The following is a 14,702-nucleotide window of genomic DNA, read 5'->3' as shown; positions in this document are numbered from 1 at the left end:
TTTAAGTACTGTTAGCCAAGCAGTAAGGCACGTTGCCATTTTTGTACCCAAAGACCGTAAGGCAATTTATTTTCATTTAGGTCATTTCTAGAATAGAGTTAATGGGTACTTTAATCCGATTACGTAAAGTTGGGAAGCGCAGTCTCTAGTTCGTGAACGTTCAGACTAAATAAAATACGTACAGTATTAATGCAAAAATATGTATTGAACAAAAGGTGAAATACTGTCATTAAAAATAATAATAATAATAATAATAAAAGCAATCTTCTTTATTCGAAAAATATTTAGGGTTGGCCCAGTCTTGGAGATCAATAGCAAGCGACACCAATGGTGAGCTATACAATTGCCTATACGTTGTTAAATGCAAATAAAAAATACTGGTATCAGTTGTATTCGGCCTTGGCTGGAGGCGTATCCATTATTCATTGTTTTATTTACTGAGTTCTGTTTGCTCTCTACTAACTAGATTACTCTTATTTTCTCTTCTACTAAAATGAAATATTACGATCGTGACGATTTTAGAAGTTGGATTTTCACTTGAGATACCACGTTTTGAGGGATTCGGAAACAGAAAAAATGTTTTTCAGCGAATAGTGTGTGATTGCGTGGGATTTAACAAAATATTTTGTTTGGTATTCCGTTTTAGTATTATTCCCGATTCAGAGGCGACTGTTTTCACCGAAAATTCTTTAATTAAATATTTACTTTATTTACTAGGTTCCTAGGAAGTCGGTTTTTCGAGGGTTCACTAGAACTCAACTCTAACCACCCCTTCTAGAACTAAATTGGGGAAGTCCCTTTCGAATACCAAGTTAATGATATAATTTTAAATTTGCAGAAAGTGGTTTAACAAGAAAAGTAACTTTACATAATAAGTTTTTGAGTTTGTGTATACGTACATACTTTTTGAAATTGGTTCCTACGATATTTAACCAACTAGAGTATAAATAGCTGTGATTGCGTATTGTGTATTGTGAGTGTGTAATAAACCCTAATTTATGCGTGAAACAATTTTTATGTACGGAACCAATTATTTTCCAATATTTTAAGGGCGATAGATACTAATATTTAAAATGACTGTTTTTGGCAGTTAATTAATAAAATAATGCCAGTATAATATTCAATGTAAAATCTACTTTGTGACAATTACGCAATTCTTATTTGGTACTGCAAAGTTTCTGAGGAGACGGAGTTTTTAACACCCGTTTTAAGCTCTTTTAGCGTATGAAATTTTTAACCGCAAAAAAGAAATGAATAATTGATCGAAGTAATTGGTTGTCTGTTGAAGCGGTTGCTGCTGCGCTGCAAACAGCGTCAGAGAAAACTTCATACTCCCGCTCGCTAAAGATAATGCGAAGCTTTTCTAATAGAAAAAAACAGAATAAGTCCTATAGTTAAAATTAGGTCATCGCGAACCAACTTGAAACCTAACTCTCCTTAAAAACTAGTACTTCAGTACTTGTCTTTGGCGTGGGAAGAAGATTTATTTATCAGTTTTATTTTCTGTTAATTTGTGGCAGACCCAACTGATAGATATATTCAGCATTTGCAGAAAACTGTAATGGATTGGCGATAGAAACAGAAAGGGATTAACTGGAGTATCAGGAAGTCGAGTAGTTTTTTTACATTAAACTTAAGGGTTCAAATGGTTTTTATTAAATTTAATTAAGTGTTCAAATAGAATATCAAATTTAAAGGAATAGAGAACTGGAATGATTTGCGAGAGAATAGCGGTATGCAGAGTAGCTATAGGGGCGCTAATGACCTTAGTCGTCGATGCGCCAAAAATAAAAAATAAAAAAATAGCGGTATGCTGGAAATAGAATAGCCAAAAATCGATTTAAATTGAATATTAGTTTAATAAGTCAAGTTTAATCAAAATGTCAAGTTTACATTACATAATATTTTAATTAATAAATTTCAAATTTAAATAATTGCATAAAATAAACCTTAAAAAATATAATATATGACAAAAAAAAAACAAAATGGATAAATAAAGAGAATATTTTTAGTTTGGGGCGTTGTAAACTTGCACACAACCTAGCGGCACAACTCTAAACTCAAACAGATGAAAGAAATTGAACCTTTTGTCACGAGATGGGACAGCCGTTCTGGCGTAATGTTAACATGATCATCTTAGCCCTTTTAGCTTCACCGTTTATTTTTAAAGGATTTGAGTTTTGCATTGAAGATAAATATCCTAAATTGGTCTGTAGCTAGTGGGAATATTTCAAGTGATTCGATCAATAAAGAATTATTTCATTGGTAGGTACAATTATAGTTTTTTCAATAAGTGCAAAATTTAATGTAAACCTTATTTTTTTTTGTAAATGTGTACTTGATCGCTTACATTGCTGTATGAACTGTCCCAACTGAATTACGTTTGCAAATATTCGTTTTCATGGCGTTCAGTTAGGTTATATGTTTTTTTAAGGTCGTAGCTCTACCATTACATGCTAGGAATTTGATAAAATGGTATCATTCGTTTTCATTTTAAGGTCGATTAGCTTCAAGTAGTTGTAATTTGAATAAAGTATCTTAAATGACAGAAAGATATTCGAAAATAGCACACCATTTAACTGATTGTTTTAAAAGGACATATTATTAAGAAAAGTTAAGTAATGTCTACTCTCTCAGATCGATATCCAAAAAACTTTACTTAGTTTTCTCATTTTATACTTAAATAAAATTCATGGCCAACTCTTCTTTAGTTAGAAGAAGCGTCATATTTTGTTCATTTTATTATCGCTTCCATTTAACGAGAGATTTAATTTTCTGAGCGCTCAATGAGGCAATGACTAGACTTATTAGAGGATTTGTTTCTCTTTTGAAAGTTAGACACACAACAAAAAGATTAAAATAAATACTATCTGATCATAAATGAAGCGTTGAGCAATATATTAGGAATTTTTAGATGGCAGGCGAATGTTCTAGTTGAGTGCCAACTTGGGCTATGATCACTGAGCTAGAGCCTCTCATCTCATCCCTAAGAGCAGGCGCGCAGTGAGTTAGGCATCAAGTATTTTACCAAATTAATGGAATTCTTCAACGAGAAAACTCCACCAAAATATGGGTTTCTTTAATAAACTAAACACAATTTATGCGTAAATGGAATTAGATTTGTTTGTTAAATAAGACATTCTTTTATGAATTTAGCCAAACTGGAGTCTCTGCTACTTCTTGTATGGGACAAGTTGCCCTCTACGAGAGCTTCTATCGTCTTTCATCCCAGTTTTAAGATTTGTTTTACTTCCTTGCTTCGAAATTTGGCCTTATTTCGAGGTTCGGACTCTTTCGTTTCGGCCCTTCTTTTACCTTTTTTTAGAAATCTCTCTGGCATGGATTAAAGAGTATACTATTCAGAATGCAGTAGTCTCAGAAATTCGTTATTCGTACTTATCTTGATCATACTAAGAACCTAGTTTTGAGGTCTCGCTGTATTCCTTTATTGCTATTTATAAAGATAAATTCAAGGCGCCACGGTAGCCGAGCGGGTTAGAGGCGAGACCTGCGACGCTAAAATGTATTGTGGTACTGGGTTCGATTCCCGGTCTTAGGCCTTGGATTTTATTTAATGGTTAATAAAAGAAATTTACGGTAAAGTATGTTTGCTAGTCGCCTCCGTCCACGACACCTAATTGGTAGTTGGACGTTAAGCCCCGCCTGAAAAAATAGGCGATTACTTTACTACTTTACTTACTTACTATAAAGATAAATTCAGTGGTGCAGTTTCCTAATAGACTACTAGAACAGTAGCCTTAACCTATCTTAGTAGTGATCGGTCCGATTACGGATTTAATTAAAAATTACAATGTCTGCTGAATTAACGGATTCTTCGACCTTCTTTGCTCACTTTAATTATTGAGAAAAAGAGAAAATTACAACCAAACATCTACATCTAATCATTCTTTGAGGAAACCAGATAAGCAAAAATGAAAACAGTTCCCTAAGTATTTCGGACCGAAAGTTGAAAAAAAGTTATTTTATATCTAAGAATCAAGGAGCTGTCCTCAAATTAGAGATTCATTCATAAGAATTTACTCCTAACCTTAGCAAATTGCCTTGTAAATTGGCTACAGCTTCCCTGTATAAAACAACCACGCTATGCCAATGGTTAAGTTTAAATTCTACAAAACCATAAAAATAAATGTTTTCTAAATTTGTTCGTTTTTGACGAAATTATGATTGAATTTCGTCCATTTATAAAGGTAGTTGTGGAGGCCTTTTTAAATTACTATTATAATAAAAAAAAATGCTTTACATATTTACAATGTAATTATAAAGTTCACTTTCAAAATTTTTTTTTTAATTTGGATTTTTAAATGCTTCTTACTTTAAGTATACAGATCGTGAATCTTCATTGGATTGACGCAACAATTAGACAGGGATATGATTTATATGTAAATTATTCCGAATATAAAGATAAATAAAACAGCCTTGGAAAATTCCTGAATTAATAGCTGGGGGATAATATTAATTGAGACACTAGATTTGTTATTCAAGGATTTTTTTATGCTGATGAAAGAATCGTTTACCAATGCTATTTTATATAAATTTGTTTACCTTCAAACTACTCTGTTTCCATTATTGGCAATTTTGCTTTTTTAAAACTTAAAATTGTTAATTAATTTCTACCGAGAGATAGAACTAGTGTCGTCTGTGACAAGTAGAATATTGCGTAACTGAACCCTACAAGTACTTAACAAGCAAATAATTTTATACAGACCAATGGTCCATAAATGAAGATATTTAATAAAAGCTAGTGAAATTTCCAAATATTTTGAACGTGAGTGGGTGTTTCATTTCATCGTGAAAACCTTTTGAAGATTGGTCATTGATTAAGTGCTCTGTATCCTAGGAGATGTTATTATTAGGGTGAAATCCTCTTTTTACTCGAGAGCAGCACCATACAACGTGTAGTATTATTACATTTTGAAAAGTACCATTTTCTCGCTAAATGAGAAAGGAATCTGATATATTGTAAAATTTAATTTCAATTAATTTTAACTATTTAAATGAAGCAGATGGTATTACATACATTTAATTATGGCATTTGTGAAGTAGATAGAGTAATAGCCAATAGAATATTTAGTGCATTTAATTGCAATATTATCAACAAAGTATATTTTATTTTTAAAGCACAATATTGAGAAATAACATTTACTGATATACCTATAACCAAAATATAAATGTAAAAACGTATAACACGTACTCAGATACATTTGTAATCAAACTCAAGATTATTCTTTAATAATAGTTATCAGAAATATTAATTGTTATTATAATTTTACTGTCATAAACACTTGTAATCTTTTTTCTTTCATAAATTATTATTTGTTTGTTTTATTCATTGGAGGAAGCGAGCTATCTAGTTGTAAACATGGGCATCAAGGCAAAATGACCTTAAAACCTCCGGCTTGAAAAAATAAATATATTATATTAAAATGAATGGTTAGGAGAAATTCCATCTCTTAGTTCTTCAGGGATTTTGGCATAATCCAGTCTAACAATTCAAATAACATTTATATTAACATCTCAAACACAAAACTCAAAGAGCCTGCGGAGACTGTGTATAACGAGCCTACTCGTACATCAAATTCTAACCCATAAACACACTTTAAACAGAACAAATCTCACCGAAACCCTGTTTTATAAATAAAATATGAAGAGCGTGCTTAATGTACTTTTTTAACTTTTCCTTTTCAAGATTCTACTAATTAGCATGCTATTAATTAAAAGATTTGAATCCCATTTCATAAACATTTAATTCAAAAATAATATTTCCCAGCGGAAATGAATTAAGTAATTCAATGCTACCTACCATGCACAACCATGGATTAATTTACAACTCCAACTTTACCATTCTAAAACATTACCCTCGCAAAAACATACTTCAACCTTAAGTAAATATTAGTTTTCATTAATTTTATTTGGCTACTTTTAAAAAAACATTTCACAGACCATTAACAAATTGTGTAACACCACATGCACAGCTACATCACTCAGTAGGCAAGGTAAGGGTACGAAAGAAACATAGTTGAAGTCAGGTGCCCAACTGATGGATCTACTCTGATGCTGGATGAAAATAAAAAGTCGGTCAGAACAAGCACATGCTTGGCATGATGAATAAACTCAACCACATCTCACTACACTTACAAATTTATCGCTTCAAAAGACTGAGTTTATGCAAAAATGCACACATTAAGGAGCCTCAATAGATTTTTCACAACTATAATAGGTCGCATTGGATTCATTTGCATGCCTTTATTACTTATTCACTTTAACTGCTTGTAGCAATAAATTATGGGAGATTCAATCTTCTATGCAGCAGGAGTTGTTCGAGTAAAGAAGTTGTACCTACATCACACAACTAGCCTAGGACTAATGGGCAAACTTTTGGCCAAATTTATGCACAAACCTTGCCTAGGAGAGCTACAGTATTTAATTTAGATGGTAGTGGATTTTACTTTATTAAACCAAACTTTGTCCAATCTACTATAAAATCATTGTTTTTCTAAATGTACAAAAATAAACATGTATACTAATTTGAGTAATAATCAAACAAGAAAATACAAGTAAATAGTGGTTTTTCAAAATTGATTTAGTGGTTTATCTTATAGTTAAGATGGCCCACTCGACGACGTAGAATTTTCGTGTAAATAACAAGGTCACGTTCGCAAACTCCAAAATAAATTTAAAAAGCCACTCTATATTACTGATCGGTTGCATCCTCAAATTCCATTGCTTGTTATCAAACGAGACGCGTCCTGTTTACTCTGTATCATTGTTCTGACCTCTCCTACTGAAGTATGCAAATTCTCCCCACGGTTCAAGGTACAATGAAATAACCATATCACATGTTAAGACTTCGAATTGACAGTCCTTGTACAAACAACTTAATGATTTGCACTTCTGTTAATTGTTAGTTTTCCTCAGAAAAATTACTTTTCTTTTTTTTTCAACTTTGCAAAGGAGATATTAATAATCTTCATTTATATTTAGGAAATAGTTTATTTATTTTATGCAATGTATGAAACGTTAGGTTAAGAAAATAACTTTTGGCAAGATTCAGTAAACACAGTGGTAAAGAAATCGTTTTGGCACTGATTATTTGTCAACTTAAATCAATTTATAGATACAACTTGCAAATAAAAATTAATAATAATAGTATTTATTAATCAATTTATTAATCATAAAAGGCCAAGGCAACATTAAAAATTAAATTATTGCCAATATTTATAATTCTCGTCCGCCTCCAGTATCTGTCAACTGAAACCAACAGTATTACTACATCCCACTTACTTTTATTATTAACAGAATCATTAATGTAATCAAATGTTATGAAGTTCTGTTTCAAATTAATTACCAGAAGCGCCAAATTTGATGGTTGATGTATATTTAGAGTAGCCTCATGTTTACCTTGAAGGAGTTAATCCAGGTTATGGAGGCGGATGTTAATTAGCGATTTTGTTGAACAAGAAGAGGCCGGAAACCGGTCAGAAGTTAGAAACCGGAAAGCAGCCAAAAAGTAGGCTATCTAGTAAGAGTATACCGAATGGTGGCTAAAGAAGATCATTGTTTTTGATGAACAACAACATAAATAGAGCTAGAAGTTGGTTTCTCTTGGACCAGAGAACCAATTCTCGTTTCACTTCTTGCAAAATGCAATTAATTGCTCGCAAGGAATGATGTTTGACGAAAGCATATAGTAATTGAATGATTAGTATTGTGGGTTGTTTGTCTTGGATATGGCCTACTTAAGACCTAAATGAAGCTCCTCGCTGGGAGAGCCGATTAAATTATTGTCGTTTGGAAGCACTGAACTGCAAAGTGACAAACAGAACATGCTTACAACATTATTCTTAACTGCATTATTGGCATCCACTAAAAAATAGTATTTATTATTTTGAACAGTATTGCCAATAAAAAAGAAGAATATTTATTAAAATGGTTGCGGGACTTGCATAGGATGCAGAAGACCTTCATTTACAGAGATGCAGTAATTCGCCAAAGGGTTAGAACAGGTGACCAGATTAAAAAAAAATGTATATCTATGTTGCTTTCATCTTCTTGTGACAGATTCTACTTGATTTTTTACACAAGCTACTTTCAGCTTAATTGCCTTTCCTGGCGATAATATAGTGAGAGTTACCGCTGATAAAGGGCAGGGATTAAGTTACCGGGAATTAAGGACAGGCTTAGTGACAGCGGGAGATCATCCCAGTAGCAGGTTAATGCGGAAGAATTTACGGTTTTATGGTGAAACAGAATATAGAGACAGTGTAATTGGAGAAAGTATTTGTTTTGAAAGTGGAGGTAATTTGTCCATTTACAAATTTAGTTTAATTTGCCGACGAGAGCACAACTCTCAATTGTTTCATCTATTAATATTATCTAAATCTTGTATTAAATTGATATAACAGCATTTTACCGTATTTCCTTTCCCAGAACAACAGTCCATCCTCTTCTCCTCCGATCTGCTTTCGATCTACCGGCCAATTTGGAAACTAACTGGTACTCTTCATCCATAAATTTTGTTAACTGGCCACTAGTCAACTATTTTCACAAATATTCCAACAATGTTTGGATTTAAAAGAAGTAATTCCACTTAGTATCACAGTTACTTCTCCGTAAATACCCTAGTTCGCCCATTTTTTTTTGTTTTAATTTTTACTTTCAAAATTCACTAATTAACACCATAAAAAAGATGACTCCGAGGTTACACTCGAAAAAATGGAATTGTGGGCAAAACTGTTTGGAGCGGAGATAGTGGGATGTAGATTTGTAGAAAGGGAGTGTGGAGATAGAATGGGATGCCAAGATTTAAGAACGACAACTGTGACAGTGCGGCTGACCCGCTGGCTAAAGGGGGAATCGTTATATTTAGTTCCCGTGGACTCCCACTCATGACCATCGGGCAACCACTAAGGGCTTAATTTTATTATTTTTATTATTATATTTAATGGGATATTTGGTTTGGCAAGGCAAGGCGTAACAGTTTAAAGAATTTCGAGGAAAAATTTGGGATTTTAAATTCCAGTTACTTTTCTAATAAACACTGTCATTTTCATAACTTTGTAGGGAATGCCATTTTACGGCATGCATTATGGTTTGTTTACACAACATCGTTTTTGCTTTCTGAATAAAAATTTAGTGATAGATTTTCTTTTAGGGAAGGAACAGTCCTAAACTGCCGAATGCCCGTCTAGCGAACAAAGAAAAACCCCAGCAACTCAAACCATGTCTCACAGATTTTAAGAACCATTGTTAAAGAAAATTTAGGAATAAAATTTTCGAGAAAATCTCAAAGTATTGAAAAATCCATTTTGTAAACTTATACTTTTGTTGGCTGATGTTTACCGATCAGCTATCATCCCAAGCGAAATATCAAATTTGAAGTTTCCAAGATTTTTCGTTTTAGAGTTATGCTGAACAAACACTATCACAAACTAATGCATATTAAAACCACTTAATTAAAATCCCTTTCATGTAAGCTTTTTGGAGCTCAAATCTCAAAATATCTGAAAAAAAACAACAAAATTTGTAAGTGTGACATTTTCAATTCTGAAAGAACAAAGTAGAGGAATAAGAGACAGAGAAGAAATGAGTCAGGTCATGCTCCTTTGTTCCAGGTCAGACTTCAGAATACAAACAACAATGAAAAGAAAAAAAAATAATGAAAGTAAAGAAATAAAGAAAACAGGAAACGAAGTGTTGAAAAGACATTTTCCATTCTTGATGACTTTCTCGGCTCTACTGCTGAAGAAATATTTTTTTTTTTTGTATAGGCTTTAGAACGGAACTATGTTACTTTTTGTTCTTTGAAATTTGCGAGGGACTGGATTATTTATTTCTTATTAAGGGACTCTCAAATCTCAAATACTGCCAAGTTTTCTTCAAACTTTGCACTTACCGAAAGGAGGCCTAAATAATCGGGACAAATGCAGTACAAAAACGCATGAGTGTTCACACAATACTTATTTAAATCACATTTAGTTTTTCATAAGAAGATGCAAGCAAAAACTATTTGGGATGTAGGTCCTGACAAAGAAGGACCTTTTATTTCATTGAAATTATTATTCAAGACAATCGCCCATTTCTGCCCATAATTATTTTTTGCCAAGCTTTTGTTCTGGGGACTTGTCCATCTTCAGGCTTGTGGGACAGATTACAAATTCAATTTAAAGACTAGAATATTTGTTAGAAATGTCGCAATCGCAAATATTAGATTAGATTAGATTTAAAAGGCGGTACGGGACCCATGCCCCACGTCACCGCAGCCACAAAATCGCAAATATTACAAAGGTACGAAAGTCCAAGTGTACCTAGGTAGTTATATGGCTTAGCCATCAGCGAAAAAATCTCAAGTTATGTCTAAAGACAAACTCGAAGCCCAAAACAAAACTCAAACATTTCAATGTTTAACAAATCAATTGATTATTTGATTACAAAGGTACGAAATACTGAAACGAAATTTTAGAGGTGCGTTTGACTTCACTGCTGCTCCTTCAGAATAAAGTTGGTGAAAAAATAAAAGTGTTAAACATACAAGTATGATTTCTTAATGTTGACGACGACTAAATCTTTACTTATGTTAGAGCTTTGGAATGCTTGAGCTTCATAAAGTGGAGCTAGAAGTGCGAACTTATTTTTGAGCAAAACAGATGTCATGTTGAGTAAACAACCTCCAGAAGTTGATATTGATGAATTGGGGTACCCAGTTCCACTTCGTTGTTGTTTTTTAGAGCTGTAAGTAAAACGTTCAGTGCGTTCATACTAGTAGCCACTGATTAAAATTTTATAGAGAAGATTATAAAATAGTTAAAATTAATTATTTATATGGACCGATAATTAAATTAATAATAATTTGAAATATTATTTCGTCCACATTCCACAATGTTTCAAGAAACTATTCAAGTTCTTTATCAAAGTGAAAATTCAGATTTTATATCATAAAAATGATTTTCCTAGTACAGCCAATGTTTTTAGATTTTCCTTCATTCATTGACTTTTATTGACATTGCTAACTACCTCTTGCACCTTTGATTTGTTCTTATTTTGCAGATCTGCAGCTCGCTACTTCCCACCAGTTCTTGGACGCAAGTAGATGTAGCTACCACCAGAAGATGTAGCCGTTTACATTGATGCAGTCTTGCTAATAAGGCTAACATCTTAGAATGCTTAGAAGTTTTTTATTTTTTCAGACCTGCGAAGCTAATATGTATTGTGGTACTGGGTTCGATTCCCGGTCTTAGGCCTTGGATTTTATTTAATGGTTAATAAAAGAAATTTACAGTAAAGTATGTTTGCTAGTCGCCTCCGTCCACGACACCTAATTGGTAGTTGGACGTAAAGCCCGCCTGAAAAAAAGGCATTACTCTTTTTTTTTATTTTTCGCTTGAATCTTTCTTTTAGAACATTAAAATCATCAGAACCTTTCCGGCAAGCAAAATTAGCGTCTTTTTCTTTAGCTTCCGATGTTGAGGCCACCTAAGCCACGATTGGACTAATTAGGAACCTGGCAAGCAAAATGCGCCCTATTTTCAGCCACGATTTCCTTTCTTACCGTCCTCCTTACATAATCTTAGGTAATTATGGAGAATTTGATATATTTTTTTATTTTCTACTTCACGAATAATTAATATATATTTTTTAAATTTGAATTTAATCATAGCAAATTTAAAATTGTGTTTATCTAAAGTTTTTAGGAAAAAAAATGCGACTCAATAATAAATGAGATCAATTTATTTTTCCTCTAATGAAATCAGCCACTCTTTGAAAAACTTTAAATAGGTTTGCTTAATTGAAAATTCATTAATTCCTGAAAGCTAAATCATTTCAAGGTACTATATCTCCTGAGGGTACATGTAAAATTATAGATGACCATAGACATTGATTGATTAGGCTAGTATGCAACATGAAAAGCTATCGCTCCCGTTGAAAGAACCTGCTGATGGATGTGCCGCCAGAGTTTAACAGGACAATGAGCTAGAGACAGAAGGTTGGCTGACCGGGTGTCCAAGATTGTAAAGGAAAAGTGAGAGAATTATCAGGTAATACGAGGTAGGTTGAAGTAAGGTCAAGTCTGATCTGTTAATCTCACGAAATCTTTTGTGGAAAATCAATACTTCCAGATCTTTTTTTAGACATTCTTCACTATCCCCCTATCCCCTGGGTTATACTTCTTTCTTCATTACTCTTGTTTATTTTTATAATTACTATCTCTTTTTTGACTATGGACAAATATTATATCACCTATCTGTAAGAAAATATTCAATCTCTGGACACAATATTTCGTTATTTTAGACAAACACGTAATCAATAATAATAAAATAAAGTTAGAGGCAAGTTTTATCACTTAAACTGAGGCAAGAAAAAGTATTCTGGATTACGCAATTCATTTGTGATACATGTGTGGGTTTCAACACGCAGAATCTATAAAATCAAAGTGAACTTCAAACATTATAATACGTTTGGATTATATCCTCGTGAGGATGTCCAAGAAGCTGATGGACCAATATCGACGGTTTTCTGTAATTGTTACCTACATCAGTCAATTAAAAGCGCGTCAACATCTGAGTTTATTGGCGCGTGTAGCTTTTTTCCTTGCACTACCGACCTCCGGACAACGTTCTCTCGTTACAGACAGTATCCATCACTGGACAGTGAGCCGTAAGTAGTGAGCCTAGCAAGAGAAATATCAAAGAGCCAGCAACTGGAGCTAATTGTTGGTGGTCGTATTTATTTATTTTTAATTTTTATTTATTTATTTAAACTTTTATTTTCTGGCTAATAGTAACAACTATACATCAGCAAATTATTATCATGTTAACCATATACGTTCTCACTCTGGTAATTTTAAACATGTCACGTTTCAGGTTTTTTTTTATGACGTCACTGGTTTAAATTATTCATAGCCTTTTATCTAGATAACTTTTGAGAGTGAAAAATACGCTGTGCTAATACGACTTTTTTCCCTTAATCGTCAAAAACAAAAGCAGGATTTTCTTTAGTTCAGAATTTCGTTCTTGATTACCGAATCCAATACTTTTGTAAATGCGTTCGTAGATACAAAGAAAATTAGATTTTTTAAATTGAAAATGAAAGGTTTATCGGCACCAGATCTCTTCTCACAGTATCGCCCGTATCTAGAGAGTGTTTTCTCGTTACAGATTCATAATCTATCCACTACCAATGAGTTTCAAGAATAGAAATGAATGTTGGCCAATTAAGACGAAGGAAAGTTAACCAACAGTTTATCCAAAACGAAATTCTTCTTCATAGAATAATAATGCATTTACTGTCTATCTCATCGTCGTCAAATGTTACAATAGGAAAAGACCTGGCTTGAGGTGAAGACGCTTATTGTTTGTTGCTTCCAATCCAAACACAATTTGAGGTATTTTGCTGTGCCATCATTTAATAGTTTGCTGTTGCCTCTTTACTTTTTTCAATATACTATCTGCAGTTCTCTTTTTCTCTGAATGTGAGCTCTAATTTCGAAACTATTACCCTATCACTTTCTTGTGAGCACTCTAACGAAATTAAGATGTTCATTTTAGAAAGAAACAAACTGGAGAGGCAATTGTTCCTTTAATCTTATCACAAAGAAATCAAATATTCACGGGGAATCAGAGAAAATTAATGCATTTACTGTCCAAGACATCTAATTTGGTAAATCCGTAAATTCCGACTGAAAAAATAGACGATTGCTTTCTTCTTACGCCTCTAATCAACGATGGTCTCTCAAACTTGGAATTAATTCAAGTCCAATTAGGACTTTCAGTGACCATTAATCAATCTTACGAATGATTAATGAATTCAGATGGATGTTTCAAAGAATTTGTAAATGATAATAAATGGTAAATGGAAAATGAGAATAATTCTCCTAAATTGTACAATTTTAAAGATAAGATCGGGCTAATGTCATTTGTAAGAATAATTCCAAACTTGAAAGGTTTGCTTTGTTTGTGAAAAGGAATAAGGCTCTAGTCACTTTTTCAGAATTGTTTTTGCAACCAGTTTACTCAATCTTGGCAGGTTTTCTCAATTTGAGCTTTGCCATCTTGAATTTTAAAAGCTAAATGATGTGGAATTGACTATGACAAAGAATATTAAGACTGAATTTGTGACATGTTTCTTCAGATCCTTTTGTGGATTTTTACTGGGCACTGAGCTTAGACCAAAATCGATTGTTTTGCTGTTTTACTTATTTTATTTTTGATTATGGTTGGATTAATAGACACAAAAGGCTGATTGGGGACCAAAACTAAAACACCATTTCTATTAACATAGCTAACTCAGTGCAAATGCTGATTACAAAAATAGGCCTCATCCTTACATAGTCTCGTTACCATGGAAGACAAGACCGTCTTTGCATGCACTCCCTGGAGTTAGGGAACAGTTAGTTTGTTTTCTTGGGTTTTTTGTCCTTTTTCCCAAAATATAAAAAGAAAAATTTTTTAAGCATGAAGAAGTTTAACTTATTTTTGTCAGAGGAAAAGAACTGGTTCTGGTACTCCAATGTTTATATCAAGTAAAAACTATTGTATTATTTGGACAATAAAAGCATTTTATTATTATTATTATCAGTTTGTTTTCTCCTACAGCACGCTAAAAGGTAGAGGGTTGCAACCCACTCGTACGTGTTTCACAATTTCCTGAACGTTTTCTTCTGTTTGATTCCAGACGATAAACAGTAA

At 32.9% G+C, this 14,702-nt stretch overlaps 1 protein-coding gene across 8 annotated transcripts in view; it reads right to left on the bottom strand.

Annotated features, from left to right (window-relative positions):
• Positions 1–14,702, bottom strand: part of dnc (phosphodiesterase dunce) — a 423,485-nt gene that overhangs the window by 163,414 nt on the left and 245,369 nt on the right. Inside the window, exon 1 of one of the 8 annotated variants that reach the window (XM_074117432.1) lies at positions 8,432–8,799. The exons of the other annotated variants lie outside the window; for them this stretch is intronic. Coding sequence (XP_073973533.1) covers positions 8,432–8,529 — 98 coding nt within the window. The 5' untranslated portion in view covers positions 8,530–8,799. Of the gene's footprint in view, positions 1–8,431; positions 8,800–14,702 lie in introns of those variants that run through there. 8 annotated transcript variants of the gene reach the window in all.

Source organism: Rhodnius prolixus, unplaced genomic scaffold (genome assembly GCF_049639745.1).
Source record: "Rhodnius prolixus isolate KJV_2025 unplaced genomic scaffold, Rpr scaffold_2, whole genome shotgun sequence".
Lineage (NCBI taxonomy): Eukaryota > Metazoa > Arthropoda > Insecta > Hemiptera > Reduviidae > Rhodnius > Rhodnius prolixus.
Note: the sequence above shows the minus strand (reverse complement) of the source record. Positions and strands in the feature narration are given on the sequence as shown.